We start from the raw sequence: 20,481 nt of genomic DNA, 5'->3' as shown, positions 1-20,481 counted from the left end.
ACAAAGGAGCAGATCTCAAGGAGAAGCAGGCGTCCTTGCCTCCTAAAAGACAAGGCAACAGAGGCAGGTACAGAGTACGAGAAACAAAAGTGAGAAATTCAGGATCCATCTACATACCATCATATTCCCACCATCTTTGTTGAAATGATCGGATTTTTAAAATCAGTTTTTTTACTTAACTGATTGGGGCAGAACAGCCGAATTTTTGTTGAATGGCAGAAACAAATGTATTTTCATCACCAACACTAACTAACTTATCATGTGTCTCCTAGCTGGAAGAAAATGCTTTGGGCACTAATTTCTCAGAACAGTGCTACAAGAATAAAGCAGTTCAAAATTCATAGAAATGCCAATGTTTTTATATGTTGTGGCAGGTGAGTTCATTTATTATGTCAGACGCTGAAACTGTGTCAGAGCCGTTGGATAGAGCAGAGTTGAAAGTTAAACTTTACCTGAAAGGTATGCAACTTTTTCCTTCAAAATTGGCAAAACATCCATAGCTTTCATTTCATCGTTTTTTCGAAACCCTGAAATACAGAAGGAGAAAATAAAATTACTGGGTTGCTAGAGTGACAGTTAATTCCTTAACCATTCTATCCAATGCCAACACAGCAGCTTTATCCACATCCATTAAATCAACTTAAGAAATATGATCATAGCACAACATTTAAATTCCATGTCTGTGATCACAAAACTGTCTTCTATTTTAATGTTGAATAATGATTTGCACACAGACCCAGAGGCTCATGTCCCCAAAAGGCTCGCTCTCAGTCATTTCTAGCAATAACAGCTTGGTCCCAAAAGGAGACAGGATATGAAATCAGTCCAGATTATTTACCAAATCTTAATTTTTATGTAGATTAATGTACATAAATCTTCTTTGCTGGTGAAAAGAAAACAGCAACACTGCTTTATAAAAATTGCTGCTTGTGACATCCTAAAACCTCTAGGGGGAGCTCAATGCCTCATTCCATCAGACTTCAGGGTCTGGTTAAAAATACACAGTGGCAAGGCGGAGAGAGGGGATTATAAATAGCTGGGGCCTGGCTTTCTCCTTCCAGGCTTTCTGGGTCATGCCCCCTGGAGGAATGTCAATGGCTAATGTGGTCATATGGCCCAGTGCCACTCCAGCTTCAGAGGTGGCCAAGGTCCCTCTTCTCACTAAAAACCAACTCTGCCCCTACTCCCAGTATCTTAGAAGGCCCAGTGGGAATATTGTAGAAAAGGAGCATGCAATAGGCAGTTTAGGCCAAAATCCATCTAAGCAAAAGGAATTCTTGCAGCCCAAAAATATTTAGCCCAGCTCACCAGGGTGAATGCCTACGTGGGAATTTGGGGTCCGAAATGTCCATACTCATCACAATAACTGGATATTTCTCTCGGCGATCTCTAACAGAGGTAATCTAGGTTCAGGGATGCCTACCAAAACTAGTAACTAACATTGTTAGCAGAACAATCTCTAGGAAAAAACAAAACACCACTTCCCCATCCCCATTTGTGTTTGTTTTTGCCAAAATAGTACAAGAAAAGCATCGCAAATGCTAGCATGGTAATACAACCACAGCAAGATGTAGACTTGGAATTAGAAGGCAAGGAAAGTACTGAAGTGAAGGAGTGAACATTTCACTTTTGGTGTCCTGAGCAGCAACTCCTGGGCAAGCCCTGCTACAGGGAACATTTATAAAAAACGACTCTCTCCAGGCACTAGAGAATGACAAAAGCTGGGAGAGATACCTGGAAAAGGAAATGACCCTGGGTACACATCCCATCATTAGGGCTGTTAGCCTGAGGGCAGGGCCCCATCTAAGCAATGTGGAGCTTTTAAAACAAAAAACCAGGTGAATTCCAAGCAGCCCTGCTAAGGATTAAAGATCTAAATCAAAATTTGAGTTGCTGCCCACTGCAAACACAGAGAATGTGTAGTGTGGGTCAGGCCAAATTACATGCCTGCTAAAGCAGGCAAACAAGCAGCAACAAAATCAACATCTTTGGGAGGAATATAGCAGAATTCAGTCTCTACAACATTATCATTCATAGAAACAAAGAAGGAATAAATCAGCAGTGTGATCTGATTTCTTAATGTAAATCGCTCCTGTCCATAGAATATGTCCACGTGTATAATGAACCCAGTTTAATGAGATTTAACTATGACACTGACAATCACCACAGACTTCACAGCAAACACACCCAGCTGAGGACCATGAGGTCCTAGGAAGGCTGCGTGGAACTATTCAGCCAGTTATGGGTAGATTTGACCGAGCTGGGGCCTCCACAGCACCAGGCCATTTTCCTTTCCAATGCACCATGCTTTGTGCTGGCAACCCACCAAGCTTTGAAAACAGTGGCTATTTATAAAAGGCAAAACATCTGAGCCAAGAGTTCTACAATTTCATCCTCAGGTTCCTTCAAAACTCTTGAATGGATGCAATCTAGTCAGCAATTCACTGCCAGTCACTGTAACTCACTGAAATGTGTCTACAAAGACTGACTTCATCTGCCGTGGCTGCCATGGACACAGATGGCACTGGGGCAACTGCAAGGCAAAGAGGACTAAGGCTCCCCAGCGACCCTCAAAGAGACAAGCTGACAAACACCTATAAAACAAGGCAGATTATGAAATGTTCATAGGCAGCACGAAGTGCTATGGGACCCGGGCAAATGAGGACGAGACAGATCACATGATAGACAAACACTAGGAAGGAGTAAGCTACAGCTGTAGATCTCTATCTACAGGTATTTGAAGGGAGGATTCCCCTTCTGTTGCTCAGATGAGAAAATGCATGCTTCCTACCATTCCCACGTCCACACCCACACGTCATGGCCAGGACACAGCAAAGCCCTCAGACAGAGAAATGTCACCATCAACTGCAGCCCTGGCTCCTACACTAGAGAGACAGAGCCCCACTTGTGAGTCACACAGCCATCACCAAGAAGAATGTCCTGATCCCAATGCTGATATCCCAATAGAGGGCTGTGTGACCTGAGTCATCATTCCAAAGCATTTTTGACAATTACTGCTAACTTTCTGAATCACACCTATTTACTGATACCCACAATGGAGTGGAAGATGAAAGTGAGGGCTGTCACATTCCAGGCCATCTCACAGGAGGAATAGCATATTGATTTGAAAGTAGGGTGCAGAAAACAGAACTCAATGAATGTCTCAATTTCCTATGTCCCACTATGAGTCACGGACTCACTCCCACGTGACCTTTCATTTCTCATATCTCTCTGTAGTTATGTTAACCTATGGGTCCCTCAGTTTCCCCCCAAATTAAGGAAGACTCAGTCTTTCTAGAGGAAGAAAAGTACATGAATTAATGAGAAACTGATGTGAAAAGGTGCTTCACTTTTATTGTGATGTAGGTACATGCCCACGCATAGACCAGAATATAAATTCTAACCAGCTTAACTATATTTTTGTAGACTGTCACTGAAAAAGAGTTAATTTTATTTAAACCATCAATTAATACTTCGAAAACAGAAAAGAAAATATAAAAAGGGCAAAAATATAAAACTAACCACACAAAGAAACTTGAGTTTGTGGTTATTGTGGTGACTAGTCACTTAGGTATTATTTTAGATCTCATTTCCATTTAAAAAAAAAAACACCCAATAAGCAAAGGACTCAGGAAGCATGTATAAATACTAAAACCAGATTAAATATATGATATGTAACTTTCAATAAAAAGCAGGAAGAACCCAACCATGAAAGTTCCTCAGATCAAAAAGGCAGGCTGTGTTCCATGCCCTGAAGAGCTATTTAGGAAAACAGTGTGGGACTATAAAAAGTTCTAAAAAATTAAAAATAAATGGCCTCTGTGCTATTCCACAGATTCTAGATTACACAGCAGATAAGACTCAACTCCTAATGCTTTCTTCATTCATGCATTAAAGGATCTAACTGTGGTTCTCAAACTTACTGAACAACAGCAAATATAGGCTGCCCTTGGTGGCCGCCCCCTGGAAGCACACACTTCTCACCATCACAGAGAGGTTCAGGAACAGCAAATACCACCGCAGAGAGGCCCTGATGGGATCCCAGACCTTATCTTTGTACCAAAGACCAGGCATCAGCAACATTTCTACTTCTCAGTGCCACCGGGGGGTTTGTCAATGCTACTTAAATAGGTGGAAGGGGGTGTCACAAAGAGAAATTTGGTAAAATTAGGATTAACAGAAAGCCTAGACAAAGAAGAGCAACTTGAGAAGAGATAACCAGAGGGTAAATGGCCCAAATTGGGGGACATTTAGTTGTACCCATTTTTTGAATTATATAATTTTTAAGTTATATAGAGCCCATACTAAACTGTGCAGAAAAGACAGACTGGATTCCGTCACAATTTGAGGCATATTTTGTTACTATCTGAAATACAGCAACCATTATGGACTCTAGTGAAAAGCTAGCTTTGGGAAACAGTGAAACAGCAAGAATGGAGTCAGTCGAGGCTTATCTCTAGGTGCAGAATATGTTTCCCAGGGGAATCCTTAAAGGCAGGCAACAAATATGCTTCTGAACCAAGTCTACAATGACTATGTTCAGAATGTTTACACTAATATTTGTTGAATGCTACTGAGGAAAACAGGCTTAGGTTAAAAAATCAGATTTTATAGTTGTTAACTAAATATAAATATATAGGTGGTGCTTGATGATTTTCTTTCTGGTTTCAAGCCAACACACAAAAAACTGCCTTTCCCTGAAACAAATTGGAACATTTAGAGATTTTAATATACTCATTTTAAAACAACTACAAGTTTCTGCATACTACTTGCCAAAATTAATTGTTACCACCTTTTAAATTACTATTTGGTCCGACAGCATGTCAGTGTGAGCATAAATGTTAAATCTGCACCCCCAAATCACTTCTATTCCTTAATAATAAACATGATACTGTTCATCAAGTGAATAGTTGCCTCTTTTTCTCTAGATCAGCCAATTTGCCAGAGGACATGTCTGTTTTGCTCCCTGCTGTATCCTAGATACCTAAGATAGGGCCAGGCAAAGGGCATTCACCAGATGTGAGATGGCTGGGTAGAAAGATGGATGAAGCGGGAGGCCGAGGCAGGCAGATTGCCTGAACTCAGGAGTCTGAGGCCAGCCTGGGCAGAATGGTGAAACCCCATCTCTACTAAAATACGAAAAAAATATTAGCCAGGAGCAGTGGCGCACACCTGTAGTCCCAGCTACTCAGGAGGCTGAGAAAGAAAAATCACCTGGACCCAGGAGGCAGAGGATGCAGTGAGCCGAGATCATGCCACTGCATACCTGGACAGCAGAGCGAGACTCTGTCTCCAAAAAAAAGAAAAAAGAAAAGAAAAGAAAAAGAAAGATGGATGGATGGATGAATGAATGAATGAATCAATCAATCAATGAACTCAACCAACAAATAAATATATTTCTACAGCATCTTGCCCCTGAACCCCTACCCAAGAACCCCAAAATTCCTTAGTACTTTCTATTTTTGTTTTGTGAAATGTTAGGTATAGTTTAGCCTTCAATCATAGTATGATTTATATTCATAAGATGGAAAATTAATCGCTCTGCCCTAACAAGAAATATTCTGCAAGTTATCATTCAACAGTGAAATATCTTTCCATTGAATCAACAGTCTGGAACTTCAACTATCTAATACCCCACTGACCAAATCAATTACTCATCTTTCATCCTGAAATCCTGCAAAGAGATGCTGTACCGAGACAAATACCTTTCTAAGCTAGTCACTGATGACCAGAATGCTCGCTCACTTGGTCACTTCTGTGGCATTAAATTTAAGACAACAATAACAAATAGTCCAGGAACAACAAGGCCCTCTCTGATTTATTTATAATAAAAAGCACCCTAGAAATATTTTCACAATGAGCAAAAGCTTTTATATAACATATTATGTTAAAAATGGTATTTTTACATAATTGGCAGAAAGATGAATCAAATGAGTGAAACCATGAACCAAATTTTAGAATTTTTAAAGTAAAACATAGGTTTTATTATTGTTTTAATCCTGTATTTCTCCCAGGACTACTGGCAGATACTAGTGATCTGAAATTTTACATAATCTTCAAATTAAACTAGTCAAATGAGTTTTCCAGTAAAAACTGCTAGAAGAAACACGGTTATTCCTTGACCACTTGAGCTGTTGAACAAAATGAACTGATGCGGTTCTAAACTGGCTGCGTCTCCTCCTTTAGAAGCAGCCAAGCCCACAAGACAAGCTGTGCTCCTCACCCATTCTCAGGGGTTTCATTTGCCTGTCAGCTATTCGGAGTTAGTGTTTACTAAATGGGAAAATAATCTGTGAGAAGAGCTTAAAAAAAAAAAAAAAAAAGAATCCTACATAACTTAACAAAACACAGGTTGCAGCAGTAACAAAAATGTTAATAAATAAGCCAGTATTTTTAAACAACCAGAAAAAGAAGGTTAAATAGTAAACTGGAGCTTCCTATTAGTACTGGGTCTTGGTGGTAATCACCGAATTTTACTCATTAGTTAATTTGGGGGAAACTTCGCGCGCGCACGCCTGCACACAAAGAGAAGGGTGATAAATCTCCATCAGTTTGGCAGGCACCGCCCTCGCTCCGCAAGCGCACGCGCAGAGGGAGGTGACGTCACCCTCTCCCGGCCGGCCACTTCTCTGCGGAGCCCGCAGGATTATATACTCTCAGCACAGGGAGCGGCCGTGCGTGGCTGCCCGATGTTTGTGCTATCAAGGGTTTTAGCTGTGCACGCATCTAGAAGTGATGCATAGGAAGGAGGCATTTTAACGAGCCTAGATCCCCTATAAACATGTTAAAGGGTGGGGGAAAGATACAAGGTTATAACCCTCACTTTTTGTAAGATGTAAAAAAAAAAAAAATCAAAACATAATACAATGCTTATATTATTTTTTAACATAAATATATCAAAATCCACACTTATAAAATGCATATAAAATGAATTAAGACTTACGTCAAGAATATGGACATGTTCACAGACAAGACCACACAAGAATATGGATGGGTTTCATAGTAGAGCATTACAATTTTTACCTATAACCTTTATGGTTATAACTGTTGGACTGGCTAATTTATCCCTTCACATAATTTTAGAAGCAACAGCCTATAACAGCATACCTCAAAGAAAGAAAGCAGTATATTTTTTATTAATTCAAGGGAGTTAAAGAAATTTCAACTTAAAATAGTTCTAGTTTTTAATATCTTATAAAATACAAAAGAAAACCAAAATAATCAAAAAGACCATAACAAAAAAAAGTCTTTTAAACAAATATATATATTTTTTAATGTAAATGAAACAATCTGTAGAAGTCTTAAGGTTTGATGTTTTAATTATGTATTAATTGTGCAATGGAAGTTAATTTAAAAGCATCACAGACCAATGGAAGGGAGTATTTTGATAGTCAAGAAGTAGTAGTACTATAAAGGGACTCTATTTCTTACAATCTCATAAGTCAAAAAAGAAACCATGTGCCTAGGTGTGCCGTTCATGTTTGGATCCCCAGGGACGAGCACAGAGCTATGCACAGAGAAAACTGATCCTGTTTGCCTAATGCCAGAATAAAGAACACATTCGTCTACCTGTCTGTGCATGTCCCTGTAAAGCCTGTCAGGGATGCCTCTGAGGCTGTATTCTGGAACTGGAGTTACCCCACCCTTATCTACAGATATACATCCCCTTACCCATACACACACACATACATGCACATATAGGGTTCTGTGATGCTGTCCTGCCCCAAAGACTTGCTTTACCGAAGTGTCTCAGGAAAGTCATTTAGAAATTTAGTGTGTAACAAATGAATCAGAGGGACAAAACTGCTACAATTTGATCATCATCACTTGATACACATCAGATCAAGAAGGTTGACTGCTAAAAGAAACCCTTTTCAATCACTGTATCAGTCTGCTCACGAATTTTAGCACTCTTACTCTTCTTCAGAAAAAGAAAAAGAAAAAACTCAATTATCCCATGTGTTTTAATGCAGAAGAAAATCATATTCTGTAAAAGGCTTCAGAAAATAAAGCTATAATTCTACTCCTTTTCCTCTATTATCTTTTTGATTACTACATAAGGAACTGGGGCCAGAGGGGCTCTCAACTACAGAGAAGTAATATAAACTAATTATCTGAAAACCTCTCTCAGTGCACGTGGACTAGCTCTGCACAGAGTTGGGGGTGCTCATATACAAAGTGTAATCTAGAGCCTTTGTTGACCTTAGCCTGTTTGGGAAAGAAAGCAACACATATGAGTTGTCAGTTCTGTGGTACAGATATTTGGTATGGAAAAATCAGGGCCAGAGGGATGAGAATAGGAGAAGATGTCCTATCAAATAAAAGATCTGTGCGAAGTGTGGAAGTAGTAGTCCAAAACCGGGCAAACTGGAAAACAGAGAGCACTCCAGCCAGAGCAAGCAGCATCAATAGACGCAGACAAACAAAAACACAAAACATTCATGGAAGAGAAGAAAGCGGGGGTGAGGTGGACTACTATAGTGGGTTTTGACTGACAGGTAGGAAACTGTCCATCACTGGAACAAAGAAGTGCCATGAAGAAGAGGCATCCACATGCCTATAGGATAGCCATGCCCCCCAAATATCCAACCCTGCCTCAGGCTCATGCCCACAAACCTGCTCCCCACAGTGTAGGTCCCAGCACAGTACCTGCCTCATAAACCATCGACCTCATGGCCAAACCAGGAACCAGGCTTCTCCCTGCCCTCCATCCTCTCTCCCATCCCCTACCTCCATGAAACAAGGAGTTGTAGGGACTCCACAGTCCCACGAAGCACCCCTGTCTCTGCCAGCATTGCCCTCATGTGCTATTCCAGTGATCTCCTAATAGATGTTCTTAATTCCCTCGAATGCATTCTGCCACTCTCCCTAGCATGTTTCTCAAACAAACATCTCATCATTTTACTCCCCTAAAGTTCTTCAATGGTTTCTTGGTGCCCTCAACTACAGTCCCTCATGATCTGATGTATGCTGCCTCCACAACCCCATTGCTTCACCATTACCCTCTCCCCTGGCTCACTCCAGGAACTGCAATCACCTGCAGGGAAGCCACACCTCCCCCTCACCACTGTACCTCCACACACATGCCTTCCCTTCCCCGCCCCCAACACACACCCCTTCTTCACCTGCCCCCAGTCTGGAGTCCCCACTGCTCAACTAGACAATGCCAGGATGCACTCCCACAACACCCCAAATCCTTATCGCACTGCAGGGGAAATATCAAAAGACTTCTCAGTGTTCCTATTAGCAGCTGGGCTCCTAAAGGAAAGGGGCTATGCTGAGTCCCACTGCATGGCAGTCTCACTGAGCAGACTGCCATGGCGCAGAGTATGAACTTAACTTGACACCCAGCTAGTTAAACCTCAAGATAGCAAACACATGGTACTCTACAATTGGTGGTTCTGGGCAGAGTATCCATCTAGGCACAGAGCAATAGCGACAGCTCCAACGCATGCAACTGGCTATAAAAACTCCTTTGAAAAGCTAAAGTGACTCCATTCATTCCCTGCCTAGTATATTTGGTGACTGATTAGTACATAAAATTACATTTACATATTATCAATCTATATTTTAAAGGAGAAAAGGGTTTTTACCTTAAGTTTTTACAACGTAATTTAGAAGTTATCTGCCCAAACCAAAGAAAGAAACCAATCTTCTCTGATGGAAAGAGGAGACTGTGCTTTGGAAGAAGTGAACTGGGAGGCTTGTCGTTCCAGCACCTCCACAACCAAAGGAAACACAAGCCTTCAGGGAAGTGGTTTCTAAGCAGGAAACACAGAGCCTCACAGCTCTGCTTCTCTGCAGTCAGTGGGCTTTTCCCCCAAGAATTTAATGTGACATTGAAATGTTTTCATTATGAGATTTGGTAAACAGACCAAGCATGATGGAAGCAGCAAGCCAAGTCAACTCTACACACCTCAAAGCTGAGCATCCGCCTTTGTTCTTCTGAATGTCAGCCCACACTGCTGTCTCAGGTCCCTCAGCCCCAGAAGGCTGGCTGGAGGCAGCCTACTGAGGGCTCACGTGACTCCATTTGCTGCCACATTAACTGAACACAAGCTAAGCTTCTGTGAGGCCTCACAGCACAAACAGTAACTCCTCAGAACATCTGTACTACTTTACCCACAAAATCCTGCCTGGGACTCACTGTGAGTACGAAGGGTACAGAACAAACACTATACAACAGGTAGGCCAAGCCAAAGCGTTCCAGACAGTCTATACATTTCCTGAAGAAAAAGGAACTGAATTCCCAGCACTGAACCACGATTTGGGTTTAAAATTTGGCTTATTCTAGCTTATCTCCACATGAGTATCCTCTACCCCAGCCTTACCTCCTGCCGACCCTAAAACTCAAAGGTTCTGATTCTGAATGAATGTTTCCTCCACAGATAAACAAAAAAGGGTTTAAGGAGGGGTAACCGGTGCAGGTAATAGTCACTGAAGCCACAATCCTCATGCAGGGGCCTTGCTCACCAACAAATGCCTACCAATCCCCTCTACTCCAGTATTCTGTGTTGATTCATTTTCCAGCCCTGGGGAAAACATACACCAAAGTTGAGTGTCTAAACAAGCTATCAATTAATCTGAGTGACCAGTAATTATGTCGAATTTAAAATACAGTATTCAGAGTTACTAAATTCCATGTAGAAAATAGCAAAGTTTCTCCTAATGTACTCCACAATGTTAAGATACTTTAGGTCCATGCCCACTTGCAAAAATCCCGTTAATTCATTTATTCCTATTAATATATAATATAAAGTAAATGCCACAAACAAACATCAGAATTTTTAACTGAAGGTTTGAAAAGTTATTTCCACTTCAGTAAGCATGGATTTGATTCTAACACGAAACTCAGTACAAAAATAAATCTTTAATAACATCAAAGAATTTGGCAAAACTTTCTGCCAGTCAGTCCCTTGATAAAGCTTAGAATTGTGTTTAATCACTTGGCATTCATAAAAAACATATTTATGCATGGTACTCTCTTAAACCCCAGAGATTTTTCCCCTAAATGGCATGTTCCTGATTTTAAGAAGCTTATACTCTAAAACAAAATAAAACACACATTAGACTAACCAGTAGCCTTAACTGTGTACTCAGTAAGAGCTGACAAATATGTCTTCCAAAATACACTGTTATGTGTAAAGAGATATAGATAGTTATTAATTAGACAAATCCATTTAAAAGTGTTACTTTTCATTGAAATGCTGTATCTATCACTGACACTAAAAATAAGTCCTTAACATAAAAAAGGTGTTCCAGACCATTCTGAAAGGGTTGGAAACGCTTGCTGTAGCGATTAGAAACACAAAGCACATTAGTGAATAATAACATAAGTAACATGTTCAAAGATTAATACTGTGATGTTCTAATATTAGAAACCCACATTATAGCTCACATATAAACTGCCTTGCCTAAGTTACTTCGGTTAATCTACTTTGCTTTGACAGCTTTGTTCCTTTTTCTCTGAAAGTAATTTGCAATACATCTGATGCTCTGAGGATTCATCCGATCAGAGGCCAGCCAAGTCCTGCTCTTTAGATGTTTATTGACCTGCAGAGGCCAGACAGCCTTGTAGCAGTCTAAGAACCCCAGTAAGAGCAATCCTGTTACTGTTACGACAACTCAAAAAAAAAAAAAACCTGGCACTTTGTAACTTGTTTTTAGGCTGAATTCAGCATGCAATCTACAGTTAATTTGGAAGTTTTCTTCCAGATCCTTCTATTTGTTGTAAAAAGATTTGACTGCTCAACAAGTACGTTAACCCAGAGGCCATACCTGTCCAACTGTCTCAGGATTATACTGATGCTGGCAACCACTGGCTTTTGCTCATATTAACTCAGGTGCTGCTGTCCTGCCCTACACCCTCTTTTCCCAAGCAGAAAAAGAATTCTGGAAGATAGGCCCCTATCATTTACCCTCCTACTGAATTGCTAATGAGAAATTTAAGAAATTACAAAGAGGGTTGAGAAAAGTAATGCATCTGCTAACGCAGAAAACAAAGAGAAAAGAGAAATTCATTTCAATTCCTCTCCTCCTACCCCTTTCCCCTCAAATTACCTTCTGCACACAGACAAAAGCTGAGTGGTGGGCTTTTGGTTTTTTTTAATTCTGGTTAAAAATGTGTTTATTAAGCCAAATAATCTAAATATACTGATGGGAAAACAAATTTTGACACAGAAATAGATTTGCTGTGATGGACTCACGTCTCTCTTGGCATCTGTATACATATTCAAACACATTCACTGGTCAACAGAACGATGCAAACACACACACTAAGACCAAAAGTGACCGCTGGAAGTGTGAGGACCCTCCGGGACCGGGCAGAGGGAAGCCTCAGGAGTAAATCACTGCTTGGAGACCCAAGTGGGCTTGAGGAAACCACCAGCTCACTTGTGGCCTGGTGGCGTCTCCTCCCTTGGATTACCTCAGGGGAGGTTGGTACTTAGGAACTCGAAGCCAGCACAGGCTCAGAGGACTGCGCATCAGTGCCCTGGAGCCCACCACCCAGCAGGACTGCAGCCCTCATCTGCTTCCGCTGTCTTGAAATGACACAGCACAGCTAATCCAGTGATCACAAAAAGTTCCCACAGAAGCAGCTCCAACTGTGTGACCATCTCACTCATTATCCCTCTGGGCCACTGCTGTGGAGCAGGAGGCTGGGATGGCTAGAGGCAACTGGGCTGGTGCTGGGGCCACAGGGCCTCCTCCTCCTTGCTACCGGGGGGCCCTCAATAAATACTGGGGAGGTAGAAGGTGAGAGGCAGACCAAGCTCTTCCACAGTTTTATATCTTTAGAGACCTGCCCTGCAGTGCCCAATCTGAGTGGGGTAAGATCCTAAAAGACTCTGCAAAGCTGAACGTCTTGTAGGCTGGGGAATCTGTTTTCCTTTTTCCAGTCTCCTAATTGCTACACTCCTGACAACAGGACATCTCAGTATCTTATCTACTAGAAAGCACAGGGAACATCGTTTTCCAAATTAAACTCAATAGAGTAATAAAAACAGCAGTGCAGTAAGGACATTTAAATAAGGTGTGTGGCACTCACTCACCGGCCAACTCTCTGCACCTACAGCATCATTCCAGTACCCTGCAGGCAGACCTCAGGGCGCCTGCTGCCCCAGAAGCTGGGATCCAGGAGAGGAAATGACATACGGTTATAAGCAGCCACCTTAAAAGGGAGCTACACACATGGGGACGAGGTGCGGAGAGGCTTCAGGAGCACGCTCGCTGTGGGGACAGGAAAAGCTGCACTTCACTAGCATTACAAGTGTTAAGTACATCGGCTGCAAGCCACAATGGTGCCACAACTCAAAACGAAATTTTGTGTCAACAGTTACTTAGGTGTCTAGTTAGGAGCCGGGGCTTGCCACCTCCCGGGGGGGGGGTGACTGTGAGCAGGTACCTAGTCTCTCCAAAGCTTCGCTTCCTCGTCTGTGAAATGGACAGCCTGAGAATCACAGCTCACAGAACTCACTAACAAATGCTATCAGTAGCAGTTGCAACAGTATTAAAGTATTAATATCTGAAACTTAGCTGTGCACGTTTGGTAAGTGCTTTAAATAACTGAATTTTGGGAATTTTTGCCCATTTACCTAAAATTATTGTATTCTATTAAGACAGACATCTTTACTTAAAACTAAAAGAACAGACTGAGACATGTAATTATTGTTAAAAGCCACTAACAAATAGACATATTTTTAAAAATCCACACAATCATGGTAAATTAACCTGACTATAAATAATTTCTCCATAACTTCTCCCAGGTGGACTATAAATAATTTAAGGAACTATAAGGGAATGCGAAAGTCAGGCCACTTGGGAAGATCTTCCCCACGCCCCGTCTGTCCCCCTTCCCCACCCCACAAGCACCTGAGCACTCTCAGGGTCCTGCTCAGCCTTGCTCCTGGCTGTGAAAAGGGCCAGCCAGAAAGCCAGAATACAACCAGAAATGGAAACACATGAGCCAAAAAAAACACGTGAGCAAAATTCCTTTTTTTTTTTTTTTTTTTTTTGGAAGAGACTACTAACTACCTCTCTCCCAAATGGTGACAACAAAAGCTTCAATGACCTGAGTCTTCCCTTTCTGCATCCTGTTATTTGTGCTAAGAATTCCGTGTCTCCCTTGAAGGATGGAGGTGGGACAGGTGAGAGTGATGCTATCACAACACTTCGCAGCTGGGGCCTCACCCTTGCTAGTGGCCCCTGGATCTGGTGGAGATGCCTGCGGGAGCCTGTCTGGTGTCCAGAGGGCAAGAGGGCGGAAAGCCGCAACTGGACAGCAGGAGGTCGCCAGAGGCACAGACAGACCTCATTCTCCTCCCATCTTCGGCTTCCACCTTTGGGCTCCCTTTTCAATAGGCAAACATCTCTCATTTTAACAGATGATCAAAAATAAACAGGATCTTCCCACTGTACTTTGACACAGAGGCAAACACCACAGGGAACAGTGACTGGACACACAGACAAAGATGCCGGCCTTTGGACACACACTGCCCTTGGTGCCACACCCTTGGCCCACTATGCTAAAGGCTGAACTCATTTGTTTAAAGTGATGAAAAGCCACACTAAGTTTTCCTTCTTTATTCTTGCAGAAGCCAGGCCAGACGGTTTTGTGAAAGCTCACAGCACGACATCATCAGTCAACTCTGCGACCAAAACACTATAACACCTTCAAAACCTCCAAACAGGAGCAGGATGGGCGGCTGCCATTATAGAAAATAACTTCTAAGGGGCCTGGTGGTTTTAAATATTCAATTACTCACTTTACGGTAAAATAAAAAGGCTTTTTAATCAATCCTTCTAATTCTTTCAGCTACTAAAATGAAAGCCTCAGCAAAATAGGCCCCAGACTTGGAAGAGAATTGGTGTGACCTGTAAGAAGGTGTGTGTATTTATTAGATATGTTTGAAACCACTATCCGGTTTAAGAACCAGAACACTGACACTCCCCTAGAAGCCTTCCCCACGCCCCTCCCTGATTGCACACACCTCCCTGGCTCTAGACATAACCACTATCGGACTTTCTGCATAACCATTTGATATAGTTTGGATGTTTTGTTCCCTCCAAATCTCCTGTTGAAATGTGACCTCCCATGCTGGAGGTGGGGGTGGTGGGAGGCGTCTGAGTCATGGGGGTGGATCCCTCATGAATGCCTTGGTGCTGTCTTTGTGAGTTCTCACTTGGTTCATGTGAAACCTGGTTGTTTAAAAGAGAGCAGCACCTCCCACTTCTCTCTCTTCTCTTTCACCATGTGAGACGCTAGCTCCCCCTTCACCTTCAGCCACAAGTGGAAGCTTCCTGAGGCCCTCACCAAAAGCAGATCCTGGCACAGTGCTTCCTACACAGCCTGCAGAACAATGAGCCAAAATAAACCTCTTTTCCTTATAAATTACACAGTCTCCAATATTTCTTTACAGCAACTCAAGAACAGACTAGTATATCATTCATTCCTTATTTTTCTTTACAGTTTTGCCATTTACCAACCTAATCTATTAGTATACAATATATTGCTGTGTTGCCTGTTTTTGAGCTTTATATAATTGCAATCATGCTACAGGCTGAACACCTCTAATCAGAAAATCAGAAATGCTCCAAATTCCTAAAGTCTTTGAACACCAACATGACTCTACTACAAGTGGAAAATTCCACACCTGACCTAATGTGACAGGTCTCAATCAAAGCACATCAAAACTTTATGTACAAAATTATTTAAAATATTGTATAAAATTACCTTCAGGCTATGTGTATAAGGTATATACAAAACACAAATGAATTCTGTGTTTGGTCTTGAGTCTCATCCTCGAGATGTCTCATTTTGTATATGCAAATATTCCAAAATCCAAAAATATCTGAAATCCAAAACACTTCTGGTGCCCAGCATTTCAGAGGAGGGACGCTGGAACTGTACTTGCCTCCAGTTTGCACGACTCATCTGCATTGATGTGCGTGCTGAGTTTTATTTAATACAATTTCACTGTTGCATAGTGTTCCATTTGATGACTACAACTTGAACTTATTTTGGCAATCTTGTAAGTGAACATTTGTTTTGTCTCTCATTTTTGCTATCATAAATAATGCTGCCATGAACAGCCCCGCTCGCTACCCGAGAACCCACGGCCAGTGGATCTCTACATCTAGAGCTATGTCAGGGTTAAATGGCTGGCTTACCGTTTACACACTTTCCCAAATTTATGAATTAATATCAAACTGTTTTCCCAAAGGGTTGTATTCCACATCCTCTTTAAAGCTTGTATTGTCCGTCAGACCAGTCTATGTATTTAAGGATGCAACCATTTGCTGCTACCTTTTACCAAATGGGTTGAAGAAGAATACAGAAACAGGCATATTAGTGGACAAGAGATTAATCTGAAATCAATTTTGGATTCTAAACTCTCTGAACTAATAAAACAGTAAACTAGATTTTCATATTTTGCTTTAAAAGTGTGAGACTGAAAGAACAGGATACCCCATTGTTTCTCTTTCTATTTATGTCTCAACTGAATTCCTCTAATAGTTCCTCCCATTTAAGATTCCCTACAAGTAAGTGCCAAAAAGGAACTGCTGGGGAGACCTGCCCATAAACTCAGTCTCCAACCTCCAAGTGGTCTGGGTTCCAAAACTTTGTTAAGAAGACTGCTGTTTCTCAATTTAAAAAATATATTTTCCCACAGAAATAATGCTACAGGTTGGTATTAGGGTCCGAGAGGAGCCCACCAAAGCCTATTTCATATACAATAACCCACTTATGCTACTGGTGTGGTTGGAGAAGAAACAGGAGGAGGAGGGTGGAGACCAAAAACCTTCCTGCCTTTCTCACGGGAGAACAGAGCCAAGACCAACGGTAGAAAGATGGCCTGGCCATCCACAGGACTCCCCACTTCCTGTATCCTTCTCCTTTCCAGGCGCCTCATATGGCACATTGCTGGAATGCACTAACCAGACAAGGTGATCATGGTCCTCCACGCAGCAAGCAGTTTCTGAGGGTTTGAAGCCCAAGACTCCTTTATACCTCTTAAAAACTACTGAGGATCCTGGAGTTTGAGACCAGCCTGGCCAACATGGTGAAACCCCGTCTCTACTAAAAATACAAAAATTAGCCAGGCGCCTGTAATCCCAGCTACTCGGGAGGTTGAGGCAGGGGAATTGCTTGAACCTGGGAGGCGGAGGCTGCAGTGCGCCGATATCATGCCATCGCACTCCAGCCTGGGTGACAAAGCAAGACTCCGTCTCAGGGCGGGGGGAAGGGGAACTATTGAGGACCCCAAGGAGCTTTTGCTTTATGTGGGTTCTATTTATTACTTACTTTACTATTCTGTCCACCTAATATCTAGATATCTCAGATATATGGGTATTTACCATATTAGAAATTAAATCTGAGAGAAATTTTTAAAATAATTTCTTCAAAATAATAAATTCATTACATATTAACATAAAACACTTTTTCCAAAAAAAAAAATCAGAAAGAAGGCCAGCACTGTTTCACACTTTTGAGACTTCCTTTAATGTGTGGTTTAAGAGAACTCATCTAAACTCTCACTTATGTTTGTCTTTAATCTGTTGTGATGTCACATGTCAGGTAGCCTCTGGAAGACTTCAGCATACACTTTGGAGAGAATGAGACTGAGAAATAGCTAAGACTTTATTTCCCTGTTGTGAAAATAGTTTTAACTCAGAGATTCCCTACAAAGGTCTTAGGGAGCCCAAGGGGTCCCTGGGACCACACTTTGAGAATCGCTGCTTTAAGGGCATAGTCTTCAAATACTTTTGATCAAGAATCCCATCACTGGCCAGGCGCGGGGGTTCATGCCCGTAATCAATCCCAGCACTCTGAGAGGCCAAGGCGGGCAGATCACCTGAGCTCAGGAGTTCAAGACCAGCCTGGGCAGCATGGCGAAACCCCGTCTCCACAAAAAAAAAATCAGCCGGGACCTGTGGTCCCAGCTACTCAGGAGGCTGAGGCAGGAGGATCACTTGAGCCTAGGAGGCAGAGGGTGCAGTGCACTGAGATCATGCCACTGCACTCCAACCTGGGTGACAGGGCGAGAGATGTCTCAAAAATAAATAAGAATTTCACTACACACTATCAATCCTAAATTACATATGTACTATTCTGTACTAGTAAAGTATGTATGCAGTAACACATACCCCTAAATAGGCATTTAAAAATAAGCCATAAATAAGTATTTCTTAAAAGATTTTTCTGTTTTCTTCCCATACCCAGAAGACCATGGTGCACATGGCAAGTGCAGAGCTCCTGTCCTCTTTGAAATCAGCATTTCCTTTTCTTGAGCAAAGTTTGTCTTGACTACTGCTGGAGTAACAGTAATATGACCAGAGTCACTTGCATCAGTGGCTACAAATTGTGCTGACACAGAAGGTATTTCCCTGGTTAAATGAATGGCTAATTGTAATTTTGGGGCCAGGCTGCCCCAGTGAGGTGAAATGATAGCAGTGTGCATGGTGGTACTGCAAGTCCAGGAGCCCCAAGTATACAAGCCAGTCTTGCTGGGTCTGCCCTGGGGTCAGCTCCTCCATGGTTTGCCTGCTTCCACTCCCCTCAACCTCTCCCCCAATGAATGGCACCTAGGGAGGCTGGCCAAGGCAAGAAGGATGCACAACCTTGTCCCTCTGCTACCCTAGAGTGAGCTGCAGAAAGCCTGGGGCCAGGCTGCTTCAGAGGGATGATGCCCTCTGGTTTAAAAATAAAAATCTGTATTCCTGGTTTATATACAAGTAACCCCATTTAAAGGGAGTAATTCAGATATAGAAAGGTCAGTTTGAAAGGAGATGTCTCAGGGATGGTTTTAATTGTTTCCTGGGCTCTCCTGCAATCTTTTGTTCTTTTTATGAGAAGTAGCAACAGAAAGCACAGGTACCATTTAAAAAGGACACAGATGAAGTCCCTCGGGGATACAGGTGAGACCTGTTGTAGAATGTGAGTTCAACCTGCTGGGGCATTCCTGCCACTCTAACATCCCGTGGCAGGCCAGTTACAAGGGCTGCCTCTCAGTGGGCACCTAACAGCAAACATGGTTGAGCAGCCACCCTGAAAATCACCAAGAAGGTGGCAAGCCTGCAGGCAGGAAGTCTAGTATGGTGGCCAGGTGCTCGGTGAGGCCACAGGTGGAGAGACAGTGAGCAAGGAATCGATGTAGAATTATCAGGAAGGAAAAGCAACTGGATCTATCAACAGACATGGCACGTAAAGCAAAGGCCTTGACATACTGAAGTGTCTGCAAAGAGTCTTACATAAAAGATGCTTAATTTTTAATGAGACAAAATCTTGAACAAGGCACAAAATTGCCAGGAGTGAGTTTACAGTAAGAAAGTAATTTTTTCCTTCTGTAAACAAGTACAAACAAAGCCAAACTGATTGTTTCAATGTCATATTTTACAGCATCTGGTTAAGGAGGTACCACAGCTTGGGAAGGGCTTTTTTTTTTTTTTTTTTTTAAAGTTGCCTCTTTCAAAACCATTTGGTAAGGCTCTGCTGTCATTTCAAAAGTTGGTCAAATGTAGTCACATCCAGTCACCTCTACCTCAGCCTCCTCTCAGGTTGTAGAGAGAAAACAGATGCAGCCTTTCTCAAATAATCTGTTCCTGATCCCATGGCTTCTGTTGACACCTGCTTCATCTGTTACTTAAGCCACCCCCATCCTCACACCTTCCCTCTGCAGGTGAATTCAAGGCCCCAGTTGTTCCCACCTCCCAGGGTAGCTTCGAGGTGTGCAAGGGTAAAGGCTCAATAAACGAAAAGACGTCCCACCTCTTCTCCCCCTGCACCCAGTCAGTGAGGAGCCTATGCTGTTCAGAGGGAGAAAGAGGGGCCTTTTCAAAGAGGCTGCCCAGCCTCTGGTGCCCCAAGGCTGCAGGTGGCTGTGGAGAGGGAGGAACAGATGCACAGGCCCAGTGCAAAGGTGGCAGCACCAACAAGTGTTCCTTGACATCTCCAGTTCACTCCATCTTCAAATTCTCCAAAGACCATGGTAGTTTAAGAATCTGGGATTTGGGTGCTATGATTTCTAATTATACAGGAGTTAGGCTCTGTCAGGTTACGTGCTGCCCGTGAGTGCTGATCAAAATCAGTAGGGACACAGCTTAACTGAGAGTCCCTAGAGGCATAGGGCCGGAAGCCTGGGCCATTCCATTGTGTTCCTAAGAGGTTCTACTAATACAATCAAGACAGTTTCACTTTTAAAATCATCAACTATGAAATCAAGGAAACCTTGTAATTTCTTATATCTGACATGTAGTAGCACCTGATCACCGTAACACCATCCCCAAGAAAGCCAGGCCCAAGAGCAGAAAGCTGTCCTGGCCTCATCAAGCCTCAGTGGCTGAGGGCTCACACCCCCCCACCACAAATCTCATGTTTTCTTTAAAGAAAAAAATAATGGGGATCAAATTCAAAGGGTTCCCCTCGCCCCCTCCTCTGTCTTCTGTGTGTTCCCTTTTCTGACATGGAAGGGCCTGAGCAAA

The 20,481-nt window shown here is 42.4% G+C and overlaps 1 protein-coding gene across 8 annotated transcripts in view; it reads right to left on the bottom strand.

Moving 5' to 3' along the window:
• TRIO (trio Rho guanine nucleotide exchange factor) overlaps positions 1-20,481 on the bottom strand; it is a 371,165-nt gene that overhangs the window by 243,487 nt on the left and 107,197 nt on the right. For 7 of the 8 annotated variants that reach the window (XM_063664670.1, XM_054489144.2, XM_054489145.2 and 4 more), the window contains exon 2: positions 453-527. In XM_063664670.1, the coding sequence (XP_063520740.1) occupies positions 453-527 (75 nt within the window). Of the gene's footprint in view, positions 1-452; positions 530-20,481 lie in introns of all 8 variants that reach the window. The other variant, XM_054489155.2, reaches the window with a different exon arrangement.

The sequence above is a fragment of the Pongo pygmaeus genome, chromosome 4 (assembly GCF_028885625.2).
Source record: "Pongo pygmaeus isolate AG05252 chromosome 4, NHGRI_mPonPyg2-v2.0_pri, whole genome shotgun sequence".
Taxonomy (NCBI): domain Eukaryota; kingdom Metazoa; phylum Chordata; class Mammalia; order Primates; family Hominidae; genus Pongo; species Pongo pygmaeus.
Note: the sequence above shows the minus strand (reverse complement) of the source record. Positions and strands in the feature narration are given on the sequence as shown.